Raw genomic sequence first — 26,141 nt, 5'->3', positions numbered from 1 at the left:
CCAGGGGCTGGGCAGAGGTGACTGTCTCTGCTTGAGTTTCATGCTTCTCCGAGAACTGTCAGTCTCAGCAGCACTTTAGGCTTATGACTCTTCAAAGTAGAACTGAATATATAAAGTTAAAAACATGTCACACAATCCAAAAATTGATTTTGACAACCCAAAAATATTAAGAGAACTGGGACATTAAAACTTAATGTTAAGCAACAACTACCAGTTTTTTGGATACTGTTCTTGAGCTATGTAAGTAAATATATTTGACATTATTGAAGCTTTAAAGCTGTGTCTTTAACACAAAGTTAAGTGACCAATTTTAATAATACTATGTTATATGTTTTGTATGTTAGTTCTGAAAGATATTTAGAGATATGTTCTTTATATAAATGCTACAAAAACAGAAAATAAACTCCAGGTGTCAGTTGGGTGTGTGCATGTTGGGGGGAAAAGAGGCTTGTTCCTGACATTTCAGAGGTCTGAAGTACTTTATAATTTAATTTTTAATCAATAAAGATGCTGTTATTGGAATACTGTGTTTCCCACTTACAGAAGTGGTCGTTTCTACAATGCCAGAGAACCCATTGTTGTGACACCCTTCCAAAAAGAAGGTTTAACAAACTACTCTTCTGAGTATATGAAATTCCCAGTGAAGAATTTAAGTTTCTATTACCATGATGCATTGAGATTAGAGACAGTCTGGAATAACAGTGACCTGAATTTATGAACTCATGGGAAAGGCTGCACTTTTGGAAATAGTCACTAATTTTAGAGACAGAGTCCTCAATTTAGCTTTTTAAAAAACATGTAATATTTATCACTCTATAAATATTTAGCTGATAAACAGTAATATTTAAGTTCAACTCAGTGATGCTATATCCAATAGTTTTGTGTATAATACAAATATAAAATTCAAATATAGAATACAAACATGAATGGTAACAATACAAATAAACATTTACTGTTATTAAAAGTTCACTATAGGCACCACTGAACTCATGGGAGCATTAAAAAGAATATTTTTATTCTTTCATTACTGTGTTTCTCATGAGAAAACCAAAGTTGTCAAATTATACCAAATTTCTGATTTTCAGAGCATATCTTATGTATATAATATTAAACACTGGCCATAGGTATTGAAGGACAAATACCATATGATCTCACCTTTGACAGGAAGCTAAAGAATAAAACAAACAAGCAAACAGAACAAAAACAAAGACGCTGAAATAGAGAACAAGTGGGCAGCGACCAGAGGGGAGAGGGAAGGGAACTTAAGGGGAAAAAGGGGGAGGGATTTTGAGGAACAAGTATGAAAGACACAGAGATGAGGACTGGGCGGGGGGGGGGGGGGGGGGGGAATGGGAGGGAGGGGGGAGACCGGGAGGGGGGGTGGGGTGGGATGGGAGAAATAGATAAAAAAAAATGTACTTAAAAAGTAACTAAATAAAATTTATATTAAAAAATGTCAAAAAAAATATTAAACACCGGCCATTTTAAACTTCTAAAGGATAGATTTTTATCTAATTAAATAATCCAAATCTGTCTTTATTTTATTTTTAATATTGCCTAGTGTTTAAACTGTCACTCTATATCAAATTGAAATAGGAAAGCATTTGTTTTCTTCTTGACAGAATTATCTTAATCTCACACCTACTTTAATCTTAAGAGTATTGTAGAGCAGAATAAAAATCATAAGCCAAAATTCTAGAGTTCACTTTAAAAATCCGGCCTTCCCCTAGATGTATGCAGAAACTGAATTCAAGGCACATTGCTTCCATGCCAACCACCGTAATTTGAGAGAGAAGTTTTGCTTTAGCTTTGGAAACACTGCAAACACATGAGCTTTTTTCAGCTTCTTGTCTTACAAAGGACTCAGCAGAGTTTAGAGCTGTCTAAATTGAAAGTAGGGACTAGGAAGAATCAACATGCTAAAATTATTTTGATAGACTTAATGACTTTGAGGGATGTAAGTGAATATCTGACGTGTGTGTGTGTGTGTGTGTGTGTGTGAGTGTGTATGCACTCTCATGGGTATAGAACAGAAATTTCATCTGAATATAATTTTCTGTGGCTGTTGAAACTTTTTGTTTCTTTTAAGTGAACCATTTCATCTTTTAATAACAATTCCAAACTCATGTGGTTTTTAAACTTCTGACATATAATTGAAATGGAACATCCAACTGTGAAGAAAGTTGATTGCAAGGCAATTAGAATTGATCTTACTTATTTGTTTACCCCAGGTCAAGCTAATGCCTCCTGCTCCAAATGATGACCTAGCAACACTCAGTGAGCTCAACGATGGCAGCCTGCTTTATGAAATTCAAAAGCGCTTTGGGAACAATCAGATATATGTAAGTGCCCTTGAAATTGCCTTTTGCGCTGCATTTTTCTTGCTGCATATTTTTACCCTTCAGTGCTGCATATATTACAGATAATGGATTTATTGTAGCTTCTGGTCATGCTGATACCTTCAGGTGGATTTCTGAAAGCCCAGGTTGATTCTTCTGGTGCAGTTATAAGGCAGATTCAGCAAAGTCCAAACAACAGAGTTGTTAAGTGTAAGTTCGTACTGAGGGTAGACAACTTTCTTGTAATGCTTGCTGTGGAAGATCTTGCTAGAACGATCAGGATCTGTTAATTGCTTTTAAAAATGCTGTTTGTTTTATCTACTTTGATATGGGCTTCTAGATCTGGAAAAGGAAGCTAAAGGGGAAAAGTTAGTTGTGCATGGAGAATCGCCTCCCTATTTGCATGAAAAGAATTTACATAGGGATTTTCGCTAACCTGTTATTAAATGAGACTTAGATGATAAACAGCATGGAACAATTATTTGCTATGGGTCTATCCTGATTTATATGTGTTATTTCTACCAGTACTAGTACGAATTCAGATACCATGCAATCTCAATTCTCAGTATCTCTCCTATCTGCCTCTCTTTCCTCTCCCTCTCCATTCTTGATTTTGTTATATTGAATTCAGAACAATTCTGTCAGAATGCATATGAAGAAATCTGTTTATACAAATGTCTGCTCTCCCTTTTTATTAACACCCCTTTTCTCTACTGTACTGGGAAATTGAGTAAGCAATTTTTATGGAAATGTGAAGTCTGAGATTCCCTTACTAATAATAAACTGTCAGGTGCTAGTTAGCCTATGTAAATTTATTGCAGCAGCAGAATGCTTGGATAAATTGCCTGCACTGTAAATATACTTAAAATTACATACTTCTCTCAAAACTAATGGAATTGAGTCATTGGCATAAAGTGGTGAAATCTGATTTCTTTGGTCAGTTATTGCCCTGTTACTCGTGTGTTATTTTTATTCTATTTTTCCCCTTACCCATCATTGTATTGATTCTTTCTTTTTAACTTCTTAATTTTATTATCAGAAGACCCCTGCTTGAATTGTTTTGAATTTCTTCATTTGCTTCATGTTTTCCAAGTGGCTTTGTCTCCCAAATATCTATTTAATTTACTTCCTTCATCTTGATGGGCACCATTTTCTTCAAAGTCACTGACATTTTTTTCTACACCTCATAACTTTCTACAGCAAACTTCATTCCCTCTTTCTCCAATCTCACAATGAACTGGAGTAATTTTTGTAAAAAATAAATATAGTTTCAAAACTCCCAGTCTTAAGCCTTGCCTCTGCCTTATCGTTTTTCATGGGAGGATGACCACTATCCTTATTCCAGACTCTAGAATCTCCTGAGTCTCATCAGGATCTGAACATTATTGTTGGTGAGTTTTAGCCTCTGAGCTTTGCCCTACTTCCTGCATCAGGAAATTTTCTTATGTTTCTTTTCATAACATTCTATTTCTATCTTCATAAAATACTCAACTTTATAAACTGCCACCAAAGAGTTCTTCGGTCTCTATGTTAACCTTCCAGATTAAGTCATTGTAGAGGATCTTTTTGTAGAGCACTTATAACTATGTGTGGTTATATACCTCATTAGTGCTTTGATTAACATCTGGCTATGTGTCATACTAGACTGTGAGCTCAGTGAGAATAGGAACCCACTGATTTTTCTCGCCAAGAGGCCTAGCCTAACATTTTCTAATCTTGTATACTTTCTACCTCTTTATCTGAGTCATGCTTCTAAATCCTCCAGACAGTGGACCATCTTCATAGATACCCTCTGCAATTATCACAATGAATATTCCCTGCTTTGCTAAACTGCACATAAAATATAAATTTGCCACTGTGTGGGGCATGGTTTTCATTTTCTCCATATGTGATAGATTGAAGAGTTAAGTTGTCTATGATCAATTCCGTGATAAGTGTTCTATGTTATAGTATTTGAATTCACCTCTATGACTAGGTAAGCAATTTAAACATTATTTATTGAATAGTAATAAGTGATCCTCAAAGTGTATTGTATGGACCACTGGATATGAGAACCTTTTATCAGCAGTCTACAATGAGAGTAAGAGTTTTGAAACTTATAGCAATTTTTAACTTATTTTTATTGTTGACATTACTACATACGTCCCTGTTTTCCCTCCCTTTGCCCACCTTTACTCAGACCCTGTCCCCACTTCCCTCTTGCCATCACCACACTATTGTCTGTGTCTATGGATTATGCATGTATGTTCTTTGGTTAATGCCTGCACATTCCTTCTTTGATGGTTTAATTTTCATCTGTTAAATTAAATAAAATTAAGGTTTATGTTTTGTATGTTTTTGTCTTTTTCTATTTCATTTTTCCAGGACTTCATTTTTATTATGTTTTTAAAAAGTATCACCAGTCCATGATGAACTGGAAATTAAATCAAGTGTTACTTCCCCACAAATATAATGGTAGTAGTTTAGTAGATGTGTCGAGATTAAATTTTTCAAATTTGATAGTCCGATCTCAACACCCACCCTTTCAACATGTCCTTTCTATAGCCTCTTGCATCGCAATTATTGACATGCTCTTCCTTCTAGCTTTTAGATCAGAGTGCCTTGTAAATGTATTAATGCTTGTTTTTCTTCCATATTTCAACCTCAGTCTTACTGCAAACATGCACAGAATATGACTTCTGCTGCTGTCACCAGCCCATCAGAGCCAAGATACAATATTTAATTTGAATTTAAAGTTCAACAAGGATTTTCATCTTCTTTTTTGCTATAGTCTGATTTGTTATACAAGATGCTCTTTCAAAATAATCTGTAAATTTTCTTTTAACTAAATGTAAAACATTTCACTGAGCTATTGAATTGGGAAGTTTCCATGCAGTCTGTAGCAGTAGGAAGTTCCCAAACCAACAACAAAAAAATGAATTGCGGGTAATGAGATGTTGGTTGCTAGGAAATGCACAGAATAAAGGCATTGTATGCCCTGAACAATTATTGTCAACAGTCACAGAGAATAGAAGATGCAATCAAATCCCTTCATGGATGGTCGATAAGCATGTAGGCAATATTCTCTTTACAAACACACTGGTAAAACTTGAGACTCATAAAGAAAAGAAACCTCACAAAATAAAAATAAATTATGTAACATCTCATTAGCCAAGTATGGAACCTGGCTCATCTCAGTCCCTTAATAACTTACTGTTCCCCTTAAGGTGATCCAGTTGGATATAGCAGGTCTTCTTTATAAGAGCATTTCAAGAGGCATAAGCTGATGTCAGAAGCTGAAGTATCTCTCACTTCCAGGTTATTTGAAATTATGAGGACTGATACATTTTTTCCAAGCTAATATCACCTGCTAGCCTAGTCATCTGAAGTTTCACATACCATATGCTATGCTGTGCAGTACCTTCAACTAAAAGACCCTTTTGAACACTTGACATGTACATTATTTTAAAAAGTAATTTATTAGAAAAATAATTTAGAAATCTTTATGTTTCTATGATTTTAAAAATTCTTTCTCCATAGTACAGTTAAAATTTTTAATTTTTTTCAAAATGACCTCTTTACAATATGGTATGAATCTACATAAAGTATTTTTATTACTGTCATTAATGTTCACATCATATTTTATAAATTTTATTGTTTATTATAAAATATATTATCAAGACAGCATTAATTTCCTTTAATAACTAAACCAATGGAAAATATATCTTAATAGGAAAATTAAATTTAAAGTTGCTATATTTTGATTTTATCTTAAATTTTGGGGGGCTTCTGGCCAAGATGGAGGCATAGGTAGATATGCTTCACTTCCTTGCACAACCAAAAGAATGATAGTAACTAATTTAAAAACAATAAACAACCATAACTGTCAGAAAATTCATCTGTGTAGAAGTCTGACAACCAAGGAGTTAAAGAAACATTTATCCAGACCAGTAGGAGGAACAGTGACAAGAAACTGGTGCCAGAATGAGTGACAGGTGATGGTTGGCAGACCTGGATACCCCAGTTTCATGTGAGGATAAGCCAAGAGGAACAACAGGGAAGCAAGACAGACAGGCATAACCCAGGGTTCCAGTGTGAGAAACTAAAGCCTCAAAACCTGTGGCTATAAAAACTTTACCCTGGTCAGGATGGCTATCATAAACAAAGCAACAAACAACAAATGTTGGAGAGGGTGTGGGGAAAAGGGGTCCTTAGTTCACTGTTGGTGGGATTGCAGACTGGTACAACCATTATGGAAAACAGTATGGAATTTTCTCAGAAAAATAAAAATTGACCTGCCTTTTGACCCAGCAATTCCACTGCTAGGATTATACCCCAAGAATCCTAAAACATCAATTTCAAAGAACCTATGCACCACAATGTTCATAGCAGCACAATTTACAACAGCCAAGAGTTGGAAGCAACCTAGGTGCCAATCAGTAAATGAATGAATCAAAAAATTGTGGTACATATACACAATGGAATTCTATGCAGCATAGAGAAAGAAGAAGCTACTACCCTTTGCAACAGCATGGATGGAACTGGAAAGCATTATGCAGAGTGAAATAGGCCAGGTGTTGAAAGACAAATACCATATGATCTCACCTTTAACAGAAAGCTAAACAATAAAACAGACAAGCAAGCAGAAAAAAAACAAAGACACTGAAATAGAGAACAAGGGGACAGTGACCAGAGGGGAGAGGGAAGGAAATTTAAGGGGAAAAAAGGGGAGGGATTTGGAGGAACAAATAGGAAGGACACAGGGACGAGAACTAAGGGGGGTGGATATGGGAGGGAGGTGGGGAGCACAGGGCAGGGGAGGCTGGGATGGGAAAAATAGACAAAAACTGTATTTGAAAAATAACTAAATAAAATTTTAAAAAAAGAAAAAGAAAATTCAGTCCACTCATAGGCCGTATGATATTAAACGGTTTATATTCTCAAGGTATTGCTGGGCTCATCAAATTGTATTGGGCTGAACTTTGCAAGTTGGGCACAGGTTGTCATGTGCCTCACTTTGGAATGTGGAAATACTGTCACTTAGTGGTTGGTTCCCAGTCTTTTGTGATCTCAATTAAAAGGAAAATTAAAGAGATTTTTATATCTTTTCACACTCAAAAAAAAAAAAAACCCTGTGGAGGTTGCAGCAATGGGAGAAACTCTCAGTCTCACAGGAGAGTCTGTTTGAGAGTCCCATGGGATCCTAGAAACTACACAAGCCCATGCACTCAGAAATCAGCACCTGAAAGATTCCAGTTCACTTGTGGGAAGCAAAGGAAGTGACTGATAGCCAGCCAAGAGCCAAGCAAGGGGCAGTGTTCCCTCTCTGACCCCTCGCCCACATACAGCGCCACAACTTAGCGAAGTGGTTTGCCCCACCCTAGTGAATATCTAAGGCTCCAGCCTTACAATGTAACATGTACCTTGAGACAAAGAAATAAAAAATTCAGAAAAAGAACTAAGTGATGAGAAGCTAGCCAACATATCAGATGCGGAGTTCAAAACACCAGTAAGCAGGATGCTCCCAGAAATGACTGAGTACAATTGCAAAAGAAAGAAATAAAGACCATGCAAAATGAAATAGAAAAATATATATAGGGAACTAACAGTGAGGGGAGGAAAACAGGACTCAAATCAAAGATTTGGAACAGAAGAAATAAATAAACATTCGACCAGAACAGAATGAAAAAATAAGAATTCCAAAAAAATAAGGAGAGGCTTAGAAACCTCTGAGACAACTTTAATCTTCTAACATCTGAAACACAGGGGTGCCAAAAGAAGAGGAAAACCAAGAAATTGAACATTTATTTGAAAAATAATGACAGAAAATTTCCCCAATCTGGTGAAGGAACTATACTTCCAGGAAGTCCAGGAAACTCAGAGAGTCCCAAAAAAGTTGGATCCAAGGAGGAGCACAGCAAGACACATCATAATTAAGTTACCCAAGATTAAAGATAAGGAGAACATCTTAAAAGCAGCAAGAGAAAAGGAGAGAGTTACCTACAAAGGAGTTCCCATAAGACTATCAGCTGATTTCTCAAAGGAAACCTTAGGAACATAATCATCAAAACAAATGAGCACAATATAACCAGAGACATGGAAATAAAGAACAGATTGACAGTGCCCAGAGGAAAGGGAGGGGCGAATAACTGGGGAAAGAAGTGGAAGGGTCATCAAGGAACATTTATAAAGGACACATGGACAAAGACAACAGGGTGGAGGATTGAGTGTGGGAGGTGGGGTTCGGTAGGGAGGGGGAGAGTAATGGAGGAAAAATGGGAACAACTGTAATTGAATGACAAATAAATAAATAAACAATAAATAGGAACCTTACAGGCAAGAAGGGGCTGGAAAGAAGTCTTCCAAGTCATGAAAGGCAAGGACCTACATCCAAGATTAGTCTATCCATTTAGAATGGAAGGGCAGATAAAGTGCTTCCCAGATAAGGTCAGGTTAAAGGAGTTCATCATCACCCAGCCCTCATTATATGAAATATTAAAGGGACTTATCTAAGAAAAAGAAGATCAAAACTGTGAACAGTAAAATGACAACAAACTCACAACTATCAACAATGGAACCTAGAATACAAAAAGAAAAACTAGCAAACAATTAGAACAGGAACAGAATCACAGAAATGGAAATCATATGGAGGGTTATCAGTGGGGAGGGGGAGAGGAAGAATGGGAGAAAAAGGTACAGGGAATAAGAAGCATAATGGGTAGGCACAAAATAGATAGGCAGAGGCTAAGAATAGTATAGGAAATGTAGAAGCCAAAGAATGTATATATGTATGACCCATGGACATGAAATAAGGTGGGGGAAATGCTGGAGGCAGGAGGGATGCAGGACAAAAGAGAATAAAAAGAAGGAAAAAATGGGACAAGTGTAATAGCATAATCAATAAAATACACTTAAAAATTGAAAAAAAATATTTTTAATGAGCAGATTTCTCAATTATTCCTCAGTTCGCTTTCTAGTTTCATTTTTATTCCCTAGATTTTAAGAATAATTTTGAGATTCTAAACTAATAAGGTCTCCTTTCAGTTTAATTATTTCACTTTTATTTCTTTTCTTCTTCATTTGTCTATAAAATTCTTGTCAATGCCTCTTTTAAGTAAATGTGTTGAATATAATAAAAGGAATAATTCACAACTTACTAGCGTATGGCTATATGGATTTTTATTTGGTGAATACACAAATATAGCAAGCAGCTTAATAAAGAAATGGAACATGAGAAGTCCATTCCTCAATTCACCTTAATTATTACAAGTGTCTGACATAATAGGTTTATCTGTTTTTTGTTTTTATTTTATATAAAAGGAATCATCAAGTATATTCTCTTTTGTGTCTTTCATCTTTTCCTTATCATTATGTTTCTGATATTCATTTATACTGTTACTTGTGGCACTACTTACCCATTTTTATCCCTGTACATATCCTATTCCTATACATATTGTGACTATATCCTAATTTATCTATTGACACTACAATTGAGGAAACTTCCAGTTATTTTCACTTTTTGATTATTATAAATAATACTGTTATAAACTACCTTACATCTTTTTGGAAGCACACATCAATAAGTCTTTCTGTGGAGCATTTACCTGGAACTGTAATGCCAGCATCATAAGGTTTGTTCAGCTTTATTAGATACAGCCAAGTAGTTTTTCAAAGGGGTTACACTCCCACCATAGACTTTTTGGTTTATACATCATTGCCAACACTTAGCATGATCAGTATTACTTGTTTTATTGACTTTTTCAAACTGTATTCATTTCAGCAGTTTTTCAGTGGCACCTCTTTATGGTTTTAACTTGAACTTCTCCAATAACTAATGATGTTGACCAATATGTGTTTGTTGCTACCTGATTCTCTTTCTGAATTGCCTGTTTAATTATGTTGCCATTTAAAAGTAGGTTGTTTTTGTCCATTTTCCTTCTCGATATGTAGTGGGTTTTTTCTTTTTTTCTTTTTATTTAGTTATTTTCAAGTACAGTTATCTGTTTCTTTTTCCCATCCCAGCCCACACCACCCCCATGCACCCCACCTCCCTACCATTTCCACCCTCCTTAGTTACTGTCCCTGTGTCCTTTATACTTGTTCCTCTAAATCCCTCCCATTTTTTCCCCTTAAATTCCCTCCCCTCTCCCCTCTGGTCACTGTCCTCCTGTTCTCTATTTCAGTGTATTTGTTTTTATTTTGCTTGCTTGTTTGTTTTGTTGTTTAGCTTCCTGTTAAAGGTGAGATCATATGGTATTTGTCTTTCAACCCCTGGCTTATTTCACTCAGCATAATGCTTTACACTTCCATCCATGCTGTTGCAAAGGGTAGTAGCTCCTTCTTTCTCTATGCTGCATAGAATTCCATTGTGTATATGTATCACAATTTTTTGATCCATTCATTTATTGACGGGCACCTAGGTTGCTTCCAACTCTTGGCTATTGTAAATTGTGCTGCTATGAACAATGTGGTGCATAGGTTCTCTGATATTGATGTTTGGGGGTTCTAGGATATAATCCTAGCAGTGGAATTGCTGGATCAAAAGGCAGGTCCATTTTTATTTTTCTGAGAAACTTGCATACTGTTTTCCATAATGGTAGTACCAGTCTGCAATCCCACCAACAGTGAACTAAGGTCCACTTTTCCCCACAACCTCTCCAATATTTGTTGTTTGTTGCTTTGTTTATGATAGCCATTCTGACTGGTGTAAAGTGGTATCTCATTGTGGTTTTAATTTGCATCTCTCTGATAGCTAGTGATATTGAGCATTTCTTCATGTGTCTCTGGATATTCTGTATGTCCCCCTTGGAGAAGTGTCTGTTCAAGTCCTTTTCCCATTTTTTAATTGGGTTGGTTGTCTTCTTAGAGTGGAGTCATGTAAGTTCTTTGTATATTTTGGAGATTAAACCTTTGTCTGAGGTATCATTGGCAAATATGTTTTCCCATACAGTTGGTTGTCTTTTTAATTTAACACTGTTTTCTTTAACCACAGAGAAACATTTTATTTTGATGAGATCCCATTTGTTTATTATTTCCTTTATATTCCTTGCTCTAGGGGATGTATCAGTAAAAATGTTGCTGCATGAAATATCTGAGATTTTCCTGCCAATGTTCGCCTCTAGGACTTTAATGGTGTCATGACTTATATTTAAGTCTTTTATCCACCTTGAATTTATTTTGGTGTATGGTGTAAGTTGGTGCTCAAGTTTCATTTGTTTTGCACGTAGCTGTCCAGTTCTCCCAACACCATTTGTTGAAGAGGCTATCTTTACTCCATTTTATGTTACTGCCCCCTTTGTCGAATATTAATTGACTGTAGAGAGTTGGGTTTATTTCTGGGCTCTCCGTTCTGTTCCATTGGTCTATGTGCCTGTTTTTATGCCAGAACAAGGCTGTTTTGATTACAGTGGCCTTGTAATACAATTTGATATAAGGTATTGTGATCCCTCCTACTTTGTTCTTCTTTCTCAAGAGTGCAGCTGCTATTTGGGGTCGTTTATGGTTTCATATAAATTTTTGAAGTGTTTGTTCTCTGTCTGTGAAATATGCCATTGGTATTTTAATAGGTATTGCATTGAATTTGTAAATTGCTTTGGGTAGTATGGACATTTTAATGATGTTAATTCTTCCAATCCATAAACAAGGTATATGTTTCCATTTGTGTGTGTCTTCCTTGATTTCTTTCTTCAGGGCTCTGTAGTTTTCTGCATACAGGTCTTTTAACTCCTTGGTTAGGTTTATTCCCAGATATTTTATTTTTCTTTTTGCTATATCGAATGGGATTTTTTCCTTGATTTCTGCTTCTGCTGATTCATTGTTCGTATACAAAAATGCCTTTGATTTCTGGATATTGACTCTGTGTCCTGCTGTTTTGCCAAATTCATTAATTAGAGCAGTTTTGGGGTAGAGTCTATAGGATTTTTCATGTACACTATCATGTCATCTGCAAACAGTGACAGTTTTGTTTCCTCCTTTCCTATTTGGATGCCTTTTATTTCCTTTTCTTGCCTGATCGCTGTGGCTAAAACTTCCAATACTATATTGAATAGAAGTGGTGAAGGTGGAAATCCTTGTCTTGTTCCTGATCTTAGTGGAAAAGATTTTAGTTTTTGCCCATTGAGTATGATGTTGGCTGCAGGTCTCTCTTATACGGACTTTATTATATTGTGGAATGCTCCCTCTATTCCCACTTTGCTAAGTGTTTTTTAATCATAAATGGGTGCTGTACCTTATCAAAAGCCTTTTCTGCGTCTATTGATATGATCATGTGGTTTTTGTCTTTGCTTTTGTTTATGTGATGTATTACATTTACTGACTTGCGAATATTGAACCATCCTTGCATCCCTGGTATGAATCCCACTTGGTCATGGTGTATGATCTTTTTGATATATTGTTGGCTGTGATTTGCCAATATTTTGTTGAGGATTTTAGCGTCTATGTTCATCAGCGATATTGGCCTGAAGTTTTTTTCCTTTGTTGTGTCTCTATCTGATTTTGGAATTAGGATGATGCTGGCTTCATAAAAAGAATTTTAGAGTTTTACATCCTTCTGTATTTTTTGGAATAGTCTGTGGATAATAGGGGTTAGTTCTTCCTTAAATGCTTTGTAGAATTCTCCTGTGAATCCATCTGGTCCGGGGATTTTGTGTGATGGGAGTTTTTTGATTACTGCTTCAGTTTCTTTTGGTGTTATTGGTGTGTTCAGATTTTCTGCTTCTTTTTCATTGAGTTTTGGAAGATTATATTTTTCTAGAAATGTGTCCATTTCCCCTAGGTTCTCAAATTTCTTGGCATACAGTTCTTCATAGTAATTTCTTACAATCCTTTCTATTTCTGTGGTATCAGTTGTAATCTCTCCTCTTTCATTTCTGATTGTGTTTATTTGTGTTCTCTCTCTTCTTTTCTTGATGAGCCTACTTAAAGGCTTGTCTATTTTGTTTATCTTCTCAAAGAACCAACTCCTGGATTCATTGATCCTTAGAATTGTGCTTTTAGTCTCTATGTCATTTAATTCTGGTCTGATCTTGGCTATTTCCTTCCTTCTGCTTGCTCTGGGCTGTCTTTGTTGTTGTTCCTCGAGTTCTTGCAGGCGTAGGGTTAGGCTGTTTGTTTGAAATGTTTCTATCTTCTTTAGGTAGGCTTGTATTGCTATAAAGTTTCCTCTCAGGACTGCCTTCGCTGTGTCTCATAAGTTTTGGGTTGTTGTGAGGTCGTTTTCATTCGTTTCCAGAAATGTTTTGATTTCTTCCCTAATTTCATTCTTGACCCATTCGTTGTTTAATAGCATACCATTCAGTCTCCATGATTTTGGGTGCTTTGGATTTTTTCCTTTGGGATTGGTTTCCAATTTCAGTCCCTTGTGGTTGGAGAAGATGCTTGGTATGATTTAAATTTTCTTGAAATTTTTTAGGCTTGTTTTGTGTCTTATCATGTGGTCTATCTTTGAGAATGTTCCATGTGCATTTGAAAAGAATGTGTATTTAGCTTCTTTTGATGAAGGGCTCTATGTATATCAGTTAAGTCCATTTCATCTAGGGTGTTGTTTAATGCTGCAATATCTTTGTTGATATTTTGTTTGGAAGATCTGTCCAAACAAGATTTTTGACAGTGGGGTGTTAAAATCCCCTACTATAATTGTGTTGCTGTCTATATCTTTCTTGAAGTCCTCTAAGATTTTCTTTGTATATTTGGGTGGCTCTATATTTGGTGCATATGTATTTATGATGTTAATGTCTTCTTGGTGGATTCTTCCCTTGAGTATAATGAAGTGACCTTCTGGGTCTCTCTTTATGGCCCTTTTTTTGAAGTCTATTTTGTCTGATATGAGAATTGCTACCCCAGCTTTCTTTTCTTGTCCATTTGCTTGGGAATTTTGTTTCCAGCCTTTCACTTTTAGTCTGTGATGGTCTTTTGTCCTGAGGTGGGTCTCTTGTAGGCAGCATATGTGTGGGACATGCTTTCTTATCCATTGAGCTATTCTGTGTCTTTTGATTGGAGCATTTAATCTATTTACGTTTCAGAGGTACTTATTCATTGCCATTTTTGTACCTGTGGTCCTCTCTGTCTCTCTTTTCCTTCCTTTCCTTAAAGCAGTCCTTTTAGTATTTCTTGTAGAGCTGGTTTGGTAGAGGCATATTCTTTTAGAATTCTTTTGTCTTGGAAGCTCTTTATTTGGCCATCTATCTTGATTGAGAGCCTTGCTGGGTAAAGTAGCCTTGGTCGTAGGCCTCTGGTTCTCATTACTTGGAATATTTCTTGCCATTCTCTTCTTGCTTGGAGTGTTTCCATTGAGAAGTCAGTAGCTAACCTTATTGGGGCTACCTTGTATGTTACTTCTTTTTTCTCCCTTGCTGCCTTTAAGATTCTCACTTTGTCTTGGAATTTTGCCATTTTAATGATGATGTGTCTTGAAGTGGGCCTCTTTGGGTTCCTCTTGATTGGGACTCTGTGATTCCTGGGTTTTTGTGACTTTTTCTCTCATCAGATTGGGGAAATTTTCTCTCATTACTCATTCAAATACATTTTCTATCCCTTGTTCTTCTTCTTCTCCTTCTGGTATTCCTATTATTCAGATATTATTACGTTTCATATTGTCTTGCATTTCTCGTAATCCGTCTTCATTCTTTCTGAGCCTCTTTTCATTTTTTTTCTCTTTCTGTGAGATGCTTCCTACCTTGTCCTCCAACTCACTAAACCTATCCTCCGCTTCATCTATCCTACTTTTGAAACTTTCTACTGTGTTCTTCAATTCGGAAATCGTATTCTTCATTTCCTCTTGTCTCTTGCTGATAGTTTCCATTTCCTTTTTCATGTTGCTGTAGTTTGCAGAGAGACCATTGTAGCTCCCCTGTAGTTTCTGGTAGTTCATCGTGAGCTCTTTGAACTTTGTAATAACCAGTGCTTTGAATTCAATATCTGATAGTTGATTAGCCTCTATTTCACGTAGCATTCTTTCTAAAGTTTCTGCTTTTTCTTTCATTTGGGGATTGCTTCTTTGTCTTCTCGTTGTTTGAGACTCTTCTTGTTAGTCTCAGCTTTTAAAATTGATCTGTTCTGGCTCCCTGGGTTTATGGTGTGAACTTCTGTGGTATAATACCTGTGAATTTCAGTGGTGCAGACTCCTTCAGGTATTTTGATGTTCTCCGTCTCCACCTACTTTCCAGCTGGTCCTCCCGCTGGTCCCTGCACTGGTCACCTACCACTTCTGAGTATTCAGGCTCTTGCTCCCATAGCGGACTCTTCTGGCACCCAGGTCCATCACAGGGCCCGCGAGTGTCCCAGATCCTGTAGCTGACTCTGCTGCTGTCTGGTGTTTCGGCATCAGTCACAATCTCTGGTCTTTTAATTTCATAAATGCTGGGTAACCGATGGTTTATTGCACTGTTTCTCTATAGATCTGCCAGGATTTTCACCCACGAATACAGGAGCTAGAATCCACTCCGTCCTACTCCATCGCCATCTTCCCAGCATCCTCTCTTGATATGTAGTTTTTTTTAAACATATATTCAGGCTATTCTTTGTCAGATACATGTGTTACAAGCATTTTCTACCACTTTGTGGCTCACATTTTAGTTCTAGTAGCATCTTTAGATGAAGGGAAGTTTTTAATTCCTAAAAAGTTCTTTGGGGTATGTTGTTTTAGCATCCCACTTAAGAAAATTTGGCCTTTTCATGACAATATTTTTCTATATTTTCTTCTTGAAGTTGAGTTGTTTTTACTTTAACATTTACAGTATGGAAATGATATGACAGGGTTAAAGGGGAAGGTCAGGATTCATGTTTTTCACATGTAAATTTGCACACTTCATTGCAGTGGCATCTGTCATAAATCAGGTGGCCATGGGGAGTGGGTTTATGTCTAAAACCTGTTGTGTTTTTTTTTTGGTGTATGGACCTGTTTTTCTGTCTATAAACCAATACCAAGATAACTTAATTGTTATATTTATATAATACATCTTGATATATAACAAATATTATGACTTTGTTCTTCAAAAATATCTTGGCTAATCATGACCCTTAGATATCCATGTATATCTTAAAGTAAATGTGTCCATTTTGATTGCATTTTTATTGGTATTGCACTGAGTATTGGGAATAATTGAGATTTTCATATTTTATATTTTTATTTGATGGTCCATTTTATACTTCTTTAGGTCATCTTTAATTTCTCTGAACATTTTTAAAATTTTTGATGTAGAAGACTTGTGTATTTTTCTAATTTTGGTGCCCTAATTAATCTTATTTTCTTATAGTTAACAACAAATAAACTTCATTTTCTAATTGTTTATGGCTCTTTGTCTTTTATCCATCAAACTTTCCAAACTAATGTATTAATTTATATGGAGATTCTTTTGGATATTCTGCATATATTTCCAATTACTCTGCAAATAATAACCCTTACTGTCCTCTTTTCAAATTGATTTTCTGCTTTACTCTCTTTTCCTGCATTATTTCATGGGATAGGAGTGTCAATAAAAAGATAACTGGAAGTGACAATAATAACCCTGTCTCATTTTTGTATCCAGGAAAAAAGTTTTCAGTGTTTTGTGATTCAGCAAGTGTGCAGTAGCTGTGCCATGGTGTTACTTTTTATAGTCACTTTTTATTAGATTCAGAAAGTTCTAGTGTATTAATAGTTTTCAAAGTTACTGTTTTAAATCAAAAGTGTACTTTAAGTGTTTAAATATTTTCAGCATTTAATGAGACCATCATATGACTTTTGTTCTTTTTGTTACTATTCTAAAAGTTAATCTTGCCCTGGTTGGTATAGCTCAGTAGATTGAGTGCAGACCTGAGAACCAAAGGATCATGGTTCAATTCCTAGTCAGGGCACATGCCTGAGTTGCAGGCCAGTTCCCAGCAGGGAAACCCTGAGAAGCAACCATGCATTGACATTTCTCTCCCTCTATCCTTCCCTTCCCCTCTAATGATAAATAAATAAAATCTTTTAAATAAATAAATAAAAGTTAAATCTAACATGAAGCCATATTGCATTATTGGAATAAAGTTTATTTGGTTGAGCTCTATTATTCTTGAATGCATTATTGTAATTTAGTTTATCAATATTTAGCTCATAATTTTTGCATATATTTTGATGAAAGAGAAGAGTCTGTAATGCTTTTTTAAATATACTAGTTACATTTTAAATATAAGGTCCATGTAAGCCTCTTAAGAATGAAATGATATTCTCCTGGTGTTTTCTGGAATAGTCTGTATAACATTTATTTATTTTGTGCATCAACATTGGGAAGAATTCACCAGACAAGTCTAAGTTTTTTTTTTTGTGGAAAGGTTTTTAGGCATAATTCAACTTCTTTTACAGATATTACATTTGCTGATCTTCTAGATATCCACTATTAATTTCTATCTTAACTTTACTACAATCAGCAAATATACTCTGTGTGACCCAAATCCTTTAAATGTAATGAAACTGGCCTGTTGTTCAGTTTAAGACAATATACATATATTCAGCAGTTTTTGGTAACAGTGTCTTGTGTACATCTGTTGGTTAAATGGCTAATTATTTATTTTAAAAATTTGTCTGCTTATTCAATGAGTTACTAAGAAAAAACTGTTAAAATTCCCTGCTATCATTATAAATTCATGTTTTTCTTCTTAAAGCTGTTGCTGCTTTACATATTTTAGATTTTAATCTCATAGAAGTGTAGAAATTGTTTCATTTTCCTGATTGATTTATCATTTTATCACTGTAAAATGTCATTTTTATCATTGGTACCACTTCTTGCTTTAAAGTATATGAGTATTTTCTATGAATTGAGTATTGCTAAACCAGCTTTTTTGTTGTCACTATTTTTGTGTGCATCTTGCTTCATCCTTTAACGTTCAAATTTTGTTACCCTTTATATTAAAATGTTTCTCTTTGGAGTAGCACATAGTATTTAATCCAGTTGATAATGTTCTTCTTTCCTTTTTTCCTTTTCATTGAAGTTTTTGGGTGACACCGGTTAACCAAATTATACAGGTTGCAGGTACACAACTTACAACACATCATCTGAACACTGTAGTGTGTGTTCACCACCCCAAGTGAAGTTTCAGTCCATCACCATCTACTCCCCATACACCCTCCTCCATATTCCTTCACTGCTCCCCCCAACAAATCTTTTAATGAGAGTATTTGGTAGCTTTACATTTGATGTAATTACTTATGCATTTATGTTTAAATCTATCATTCATTACTTAATATCTATTTGATTTCTCTGTTCTATGTGCCTTTTTATCTCATTTTTGTCATTTTTAATTAAAAAGTATCTTTATTTGCTTTCTGTGCTTTACCAACTTTTCAGTTATGTATTTTATGTACTATTATTCTGTAGCAACTCATTACCCCATTTACTTCCTCCCGTATATTTTGCTATGTGTTTTAATTTTGCATTTTTAAAAATCTAATCTGGTTTTCACAAAACCATCTAATTATTATACTTTTTATGTGTTCAGTGGAATAAATCTATTGCCTTTATTATGTTTGAATTTGACTTTTCTGTTTATTTACAAACTTAAAACAATTTATAAAATATTAAAGTATAATATTTACTTATTCTTTATATTGCACAGTGATTTTTAATTTTAAAGGTGCTATTTATATAGTTTAAGAACTATTTCTTTTCTTTTCTTTCAACAGACTTATATTGGGGACATCCTCTTGCTTGTTAACCCATTCAAAGAGCTTCCAATTTATTCCACCATGGTGAGTATAAAATTTAACACATCATTTGTTCGTGTAGAACAGTACTCACTGAATATAGCTATATGTACCGAATGACCAATTAAAAAAAAACACATAACAATAGATGAAGATAAAATTTTCAGAAAATTCTAAATTGAGTAGTTGCACAATAATTCTCTTCATTATATTAAATCTTTAATAATTTGGGGGTATAATTATAATACTACTTTAAATATTTTTAGAATTTTGAGTGATTTCTTTCTATTTTATATGTTGGTAATTTGAGTTTTCTCTGACTTTTAGAAATCTATTTGCTAGTCTTTGTTATTTGTTTTCATCTTTTCAAAGAAAATGCTTGACTTTTAAATGTTTTCTATTGCATATTTATTTTCTATACAATTGAGTTTTGCTTTTTATCTTTATCTTTTTCTTCCTTTTACTTTCTTTGAGTTGAATATGATAGACATTTAAGTTGTATAGTTAATTCACTGATATTTTGCCTTTCCTAAATAAATATTTGAGGCTTTTTATTTTGCTTTAAACACAGCTTTACTAAATTCTATATCTTCGATATTTAATGATTTTATTATTCAATTAAAGATATGTTTCCTATTATGATTTTCTTTATTATATGAATTCTATAAAATATAAACTTTTGTTTTCTATTTTTTACATATGTTTCTCTTTAATCTATAGTCTGGTTAGTAGACTGATTAGGTTACATGGTTGACTAAATTACTAATTCTCCTTCTAATATTTTGAATATACAGATAAAACCATCTACTAAATTAATGATATCAGCTGTTTTTTTCAATATTAAAATTATTTTATACTTTGAGATTCTAGTTCTCTGATGAAATTTTTTGTTTCCACCTTTTTTCTTTAACATGTTAATAATTTAATTTAAAATATGTGCCTGGTTAATTACAACTTCTTATTCTAGTATCTCTAACTCTCAATAATAATGATTCTAATAGTTCTGATCTAATCTCATTATAATATCTAACAATATCTGGGTCTGTTTCTAGTGTGTATGGCAGTTGGTTTCCATTACATGGATGTTATTCACTGACATTCCTGGAAAATTTGATTGAATCCTGAGCCTTTTATATAAATATTTATAGAGGCTGGGATGGTATTATCTTTTTTTCCAAGAAGTTTTTATTTTTTTCTGATGAATAAATAAATTATAGGCAGATGATTTTGATTTCATGTTTCCTTTACTTTGTGTTTGCCCTTAAGGCAATAAATGGCCCCCTTAAAAGTCCCCATACAGAAGTTGGGATGATGTCCATCTAAATTTTACTTGATTACTGAAACCTGAACTTGAAATTGTGTCTTCCCAGCAGTGTTAAACTGCTTAAATATTATGTCTACTTAATTCTTTAGACAGTTTTGTTTATTTTCTGAGACCTCTAAGTTTTCTACTCTGCAAAATAGCAATGTATGATCAGAAAAAGTTATGCAGAACATCCTGTTTAGCTTAGTGCATTTTAATATTCTCCAAGATATTGATCCCTTAAGTTCAGTTGCTTTGGTGATTTTCAGAGGTCTCAAATTAGGTGTTTAATTTATATTTTATATAGCTTTTATAGTGGCTCAGGGTGAGATCATTAGTCTGTTTCTATCTACTGTATTATAGCTATAAGATAGCCTATTTCTATTTTATTGCATTGGTGTCAGGAGATCATTTGCCTTCAAATATCTAAGCTTCCTTAAAATTCCATTATTTTTAGATTCTGTATATATCTTTCAGAGAAAGAGAGAAAGAGAGAGAGATGCTGTTTGAAATTAACTATTGATATATTGTTCCTGGCTTGTATTATAGTGTCACCTTTGATTGTAGAATGAATATGAATCTTATGGTGAAACAAAAGTGAGTTTTAAACAATTGAGTAAAAATATATATACCTATATAAAATTATTTAAATGCTGGAGGTCCAACTATAAGTATTAGAAAAAATGCAACATAATTACAATATGATATTACCTGCCATATAATATTGTATATGGTAATATAATAAACTTGTTATTTTGTGGGTATATACGATATGGCAGTTTTATAGTTTCAGATAATATGGTGTATTTGCATTTCTTTCAGAAATACATGCTAATAGATGAAAGAAGAAAAACATTAAGAGATACATTTCTTTATTACCACAAGAATGAATATAATGCATTGAGATTTTTGCCAGAACATTTAATTAAAACTTAAAACGGCAAATGCAGTCTATAATTTATAGGTATCAGACTTTGTATACATCATTTTCAACTGACTCTGACATAGAATGTAAATGGAAAATAAGTATATTTTGGTAAAATATACACTGACATAAATCTCACAATAAAATTACCCACTTTTATGAGGCTATAATGAAATTTTACAGCATCTGGTGCTTTGGAATTCACATATGTTGTGTAGAATCAAATAGTTTCTACCCCCTAGTCTACAAGTAATAATCCATAAAATTATAGATATTAGATAGAAATAAAAATTTAATTTTTAGGATGAATTAGTGAGCATTCTCTGTCAGCAATATTAGTACCTTGTAACTTTAAATCAGCTACTCGTGTTTTGAACCACATTTAAATGGCCTCATTGTCCTATGGACACACAAGATAAACTTTCATTTTTTGTGTATCTATTGATTATAATTGTGTGTGTGTTTGTTGTTTTAAATAATAAATTTTATTTAAATAGTCTTGTTTTCTCCCATGTTGATTAGTTTAATGAAAGAAGAAAATAAAACATTGAGTATGATCATGTCTATAAAGATTATACAAACCAGGAAAATGACTTCTGTGTTTCATGTGAAAAAAAATAAAGTCCACAACCGCCACCTGTGCCTTATTTTATTTTGTTATTACCAATACCATTAACTGTGTTATATTAAGCCATTGCATAATGTTTCTTATCTAGAAGGTCATTAATCATGGTTGTAGAACACCCTTTGTGGCAAACTTTGTTTTGATACTAATATGAACGTAACAGCAAGCAGCCCCGTTCATTAGGTGGCTTGCTGCCGTAAGCGATGTTGATCTGAGGCTAACACTGGGGAGATATGTCACTGAGGGGCCAGTGGGCAGACAGTTTTAAATGAAGCATAACCAACAGGGGAAAATGCATTATTATGCTGCCTATTTATGCTGAAGACAAGTATCATCACTCATTTTAAACACATAAGAGATTGGGGAGAAGGAGAAAATAGAAAAGTAACCAGATCTTTCTGAATAGCCTTTACAAAACAAAGCAATCTTATATCAGGGAAAAAATGCTTTGTAAAGCCAAAAAACACTTCTTTAGTTTATTAAATATAACATGTTGTATTGGATATTTAAGGATGCTGAGTCTCTTTGTCCTTGAGTACTACATATACATTCTAAAAGCAAAATGTAAAGATATGATAAAAATCAGACTCGTATGAGAGACAGAAAATATCTTTATTGGGGGTGTACATCATTAACTGACATGTCAAAAGGTTAGAATGGAAAGAAATCTTAGGTTAATAAAGGTATTACATGGAAAAATGTGATTAGTGCAAATTTTAAAGAATGAGTCAGATTCTGATAAGGGGAGAGGGAGTATGTTTTGCAGAACTGTCTAGAGCCACATTATGGAGATGAAAAAAATAGGGCTATTTGTATAAATGCAGAGAACAATATGACAAATTAAAGAGGTCAAAAAGGTAAATAATTAAAATTTAGTTTTTAGACCTAGATCATAAAGTTAGAGAGTGTGGGTTTTGTTTTTAGAAAATAAAAAGCCGTTGGATAAGAAGAAGTAGGATACGATTAGAGTTTTAAGTCTCTTACCTTCAGTTTAAAGGAAAGAGATATTTCAGCGACAAGACTAGTTCATAGGTACTGAAATAATTCAAGAGGAAGTTTATCAGGGCCTAATACTGATACTCTAGTCATGAGAAAAAAGACATTGAGTGAGTCTATGTAAAGACAGTAAGTAATATTCAAAGAGTAATTTTCTTTGAGGAACGAATAGAAGAGAAGGTCACCTGATGACACAGTTTTTGAATTTGTGAGTCTGGGAGAGTGAGGGTATTAATAACAAAGAAAATGAAAGAAGAGGAAAACATTTCATGGGGTAAAACCAGGTTCAGATAAATACAATATATGAAGTTTTTGGAGGTTAAATTGAAGTGATTATGAGATTCTATATTGCATGCACAATTAGGAATAATTCAGAATTTACACCATGTTCAGGAATGAGATAGAAAGATAACAGAAATTGAAGGAGGAAGAAGGAGAGGGGAGAGGGGGCAGACAACAATGACAGCTGCTATGGTGGCTACTGAAGAGCCAGGCCAAATGCACTGGCAAAGTCAGTAATCAGAAAACCAATGAACCAGTGACTGTCATGAAAAGAAATTCTTGAGCAGTGAATAGTCATTGACCCCTCACATAGCAGTTTTAGACCTTCTTTGGATATTTCTCATTGTTAATTTTACTGTAGAGTTTACAAACCAAGGATGTATCGCCTTGAAACTCAATGTACAAAATGCTGACACCATTCAGCGTAAAATTCCTAGGGGTAATTTTTCAAGATAATATTTTTGAATCTGCACAATACAAAACAGAGCAGTACCCAGTCTTTTTTTCATCCTTTAATTGTCAGTGAGATTAAGCTGTCCCAATATGTAACATGGCTTCTTGTGTGGGATGCCAGGGTAGGACTCTGCTTAATTTTAGATTCTGTTTGCTGTTGGTCTCCTGGTAGTGTCATTGTCAGGCATGTTGGGTTTGACAAACAACTGGGGTGGCTGAGAAGGGTTTTGTAAATGGAAGAACAGGGCTGGGGAAAAATACCAGCCTTGTTTAGTGCAGGGGTTTCCAACCTGCAGCCAATGGGCCACATGTGGCTCAGGATGGCTATGAATGCAGCCCAACATAAAAACATAAATTTACTTAAAACATGATGAGGATTTTTTGTGATTACATGTCACAATGTACTTAATGTGTGGCCCAAGACAGCTCTTCTTCCAGAGTGTCCCAGAGATGCCAAAAGGTTGTACACCCCTGGTTAGGGTTTGTTATTACATTGAAGACCTGCTGCAAAAGGCTTTGCATGTATATCACATTTAATCTCCAAAAGCAACCCAATCAGTATAAGAATACTTATTTCTACTTTGCAGACAGATAAGCTGAGACTTAAAGAGATTAAATAAACTGTCCAATGTTTTCCTATGAGTGTGGCAGAGACAGAATTTAAATCCAGATCATATGACCACAGCAAATGCATGACAGACCACTCTCAGCAACAAGGTGCTGAGCCCAGAGGAATACATGTTTAATTATATGTGGTCCTTTGAACAGAACATTTTTCCAAGGTGTGTCATCTCTATATGTAGTTATATGAATAATGAACAGGATATCCAATCAGGTGAGTAGAGTGGCAAATTCATGCTATAGTGTGAAACTATAGTCCATGTTAACTCAGTCTATTGGCATTGGGGATTCCACAGGTTACAGGATCCTGACACAGGAGGCCTGTGAATGGCCCCCTCAAAAGCTATGAAATTGCATGACTATCCTCAGAAATCAGGATGTGGCAAGATCTGTGATCTCCTGGCAGTTTATTAAGAGGCATCATTGCACAGTGTAAAATAGGGAATTGATCCATAAAGAAGGGCCTTTATTCATTGGAAACTGAGAGTCTAGCACAGACTATGGATAGTGTAATGATGTAATGTCATCTCATCAATTAAAAAAAAGAGAGATAGCACATAAAATTTTGCCTGAACTGAATCCTCTTGATCTGAACTGGTACAGATGGAGAGAGAACAAGGTGAACTGGCAGCCTGTGGGAGAGGAAGTGATATTTGCTGCACCAAATGAGAATGAGCAGTAATATTGATAATGATAATGATAATCAATAGAAAGTTAGAACTTATGTAAGTGAAAATCTTCAAGGTTTGATATAAATAATTAAATAGAAAACAGTATCTTATTAAAGTTACTGTTTGATATTTATATTACAAAGATAGAATTAGCATCAAGCAAAGAATTATCAGATGGAAGCAATGGATTATTCTACCATACAAACTCTAAAATTGCATGAAAAGGAGATTTAAAGGAGAAAGGAGCTGAAAAAAGTTACTACTTTGGTTATCATGAAAAAACTATTCAGACACTCGAAATCCATTACATATTGAATTTCTGGTGCAACTTTGCCTTAAAAAGGTAGGTAATTCCAAATATATGTGGAGAAACAGGGTAGGGATGTGAATGCACTTTATATACAAATAATTTCCTTTATATATACTCCTAGCTCTCTTATGTCTCTCTTTGTTTAAAGCACTTAATGAAATCTTCAGTAGGATTTTATAAAACCTTCAGTAGGATTAGTTTGAAAATATTTTGTCAAAATTAAATTGTTGGATTTGGGGAGAAGTGAAAGAGTGTTAGTCCAAGTCTTCAAAAAGGACAGAAATTTGTCATAAAAGGAAATAAAGCTGGGCTAAATGTCCTAGTGGGTTTATGAATTATAATACATACATAACTATCATTAAAGTAGTTTTAATGTTCATTTTAATTTGGAAATAATTCAAAATACAAAAAAGTTCAAGTATAATACAATAGACAATTGTGTACACACCATCATGTGAGTCTCATTTTTTAAAAAATATTTTTTATTTATTTATTTTTCGAGAGAGGGGAAGGGAAGGAGAAAGAGAGGGAGAGAAATATCAATGTATGGTTGCCTCTTATGCGTCCCCTTCTGGAAACTGGCCTGCAACCCAGGCATGTGCCCTGACTGGGAATCGAACTGCGATACTCTGGTTCACAGGCCCGCGCTCAATCCACTGAGCTATGCCAGCCAGGGCTCATATTTTTAAAAAAATGTTTTAAATAAAAAATCTATTGTTTTACATACACTCCTATGATCAGGATGCAACTTTAAAGATTTGACAAGAAGCAATTGTTTTCTAGCCTAGTTGTAACACTTATTTTATGGGTAGTACAGAAACTAAAGATATGCCTTCATGATATGGTGTCTAAGGTTAGATGACAGTGTGCTGTGAACACAGACTAAGTCCCACCTCACCTTATTCCTTTTATAAGCCATCATAAACACTATCCTGTAATTATTATACTCTCATCTAATCTTTTGTGTATTCACTATA

At 34.5% G+C, this 26,141-nt stretch overlaps 1 protein-coding gene across 1 annotated transcript in view; it reads left to right on the top strand.

Moving 5' to 3' along the window:
- Window positions 1–26,141, top strand: part of MYO16 (myosin XVI) — a 660,093-nt gene that overhangs the window by 318,507 nt on the left and 315,445 nt on the right. Inside the window, exons 11-12 of the mRNA XM_053670348.1 lie at window positions 2,232–2,342; window positions 18,958–19,023. Coding sequence (XP_053526323.1) covers window positions 2,232–2,342; window positions 18,958–19,023 — 177 coding nt within the window. The remainder of the gene's footprint in view (window positions 1–2,231; window positions 2,343–18,957; window positions 19,024–26,141) is intronic.

Source organism: Artibeus jamaicensis, unplaced genomic scaffold, assembly GCF_021234435.1.
Source record: "Artibeus jamaicensis isolate MK-2021 breed Jamaican fruit bat unplaced genomic scaffold, CSHL_Jam_final contig_559, whole genome shotgun sequence".
NCBI lineage: Eukaryota > Metazoa > Chordata > Mammalia > Chiroptera > Phyllostomidae > Artibeus > Artibeus jamaicensis.
The sequence above is the reverse complement of the archived record's forward strand: the minus strand, read 5'-3'. Positions and strand labels throughout refer to the sequence as shown.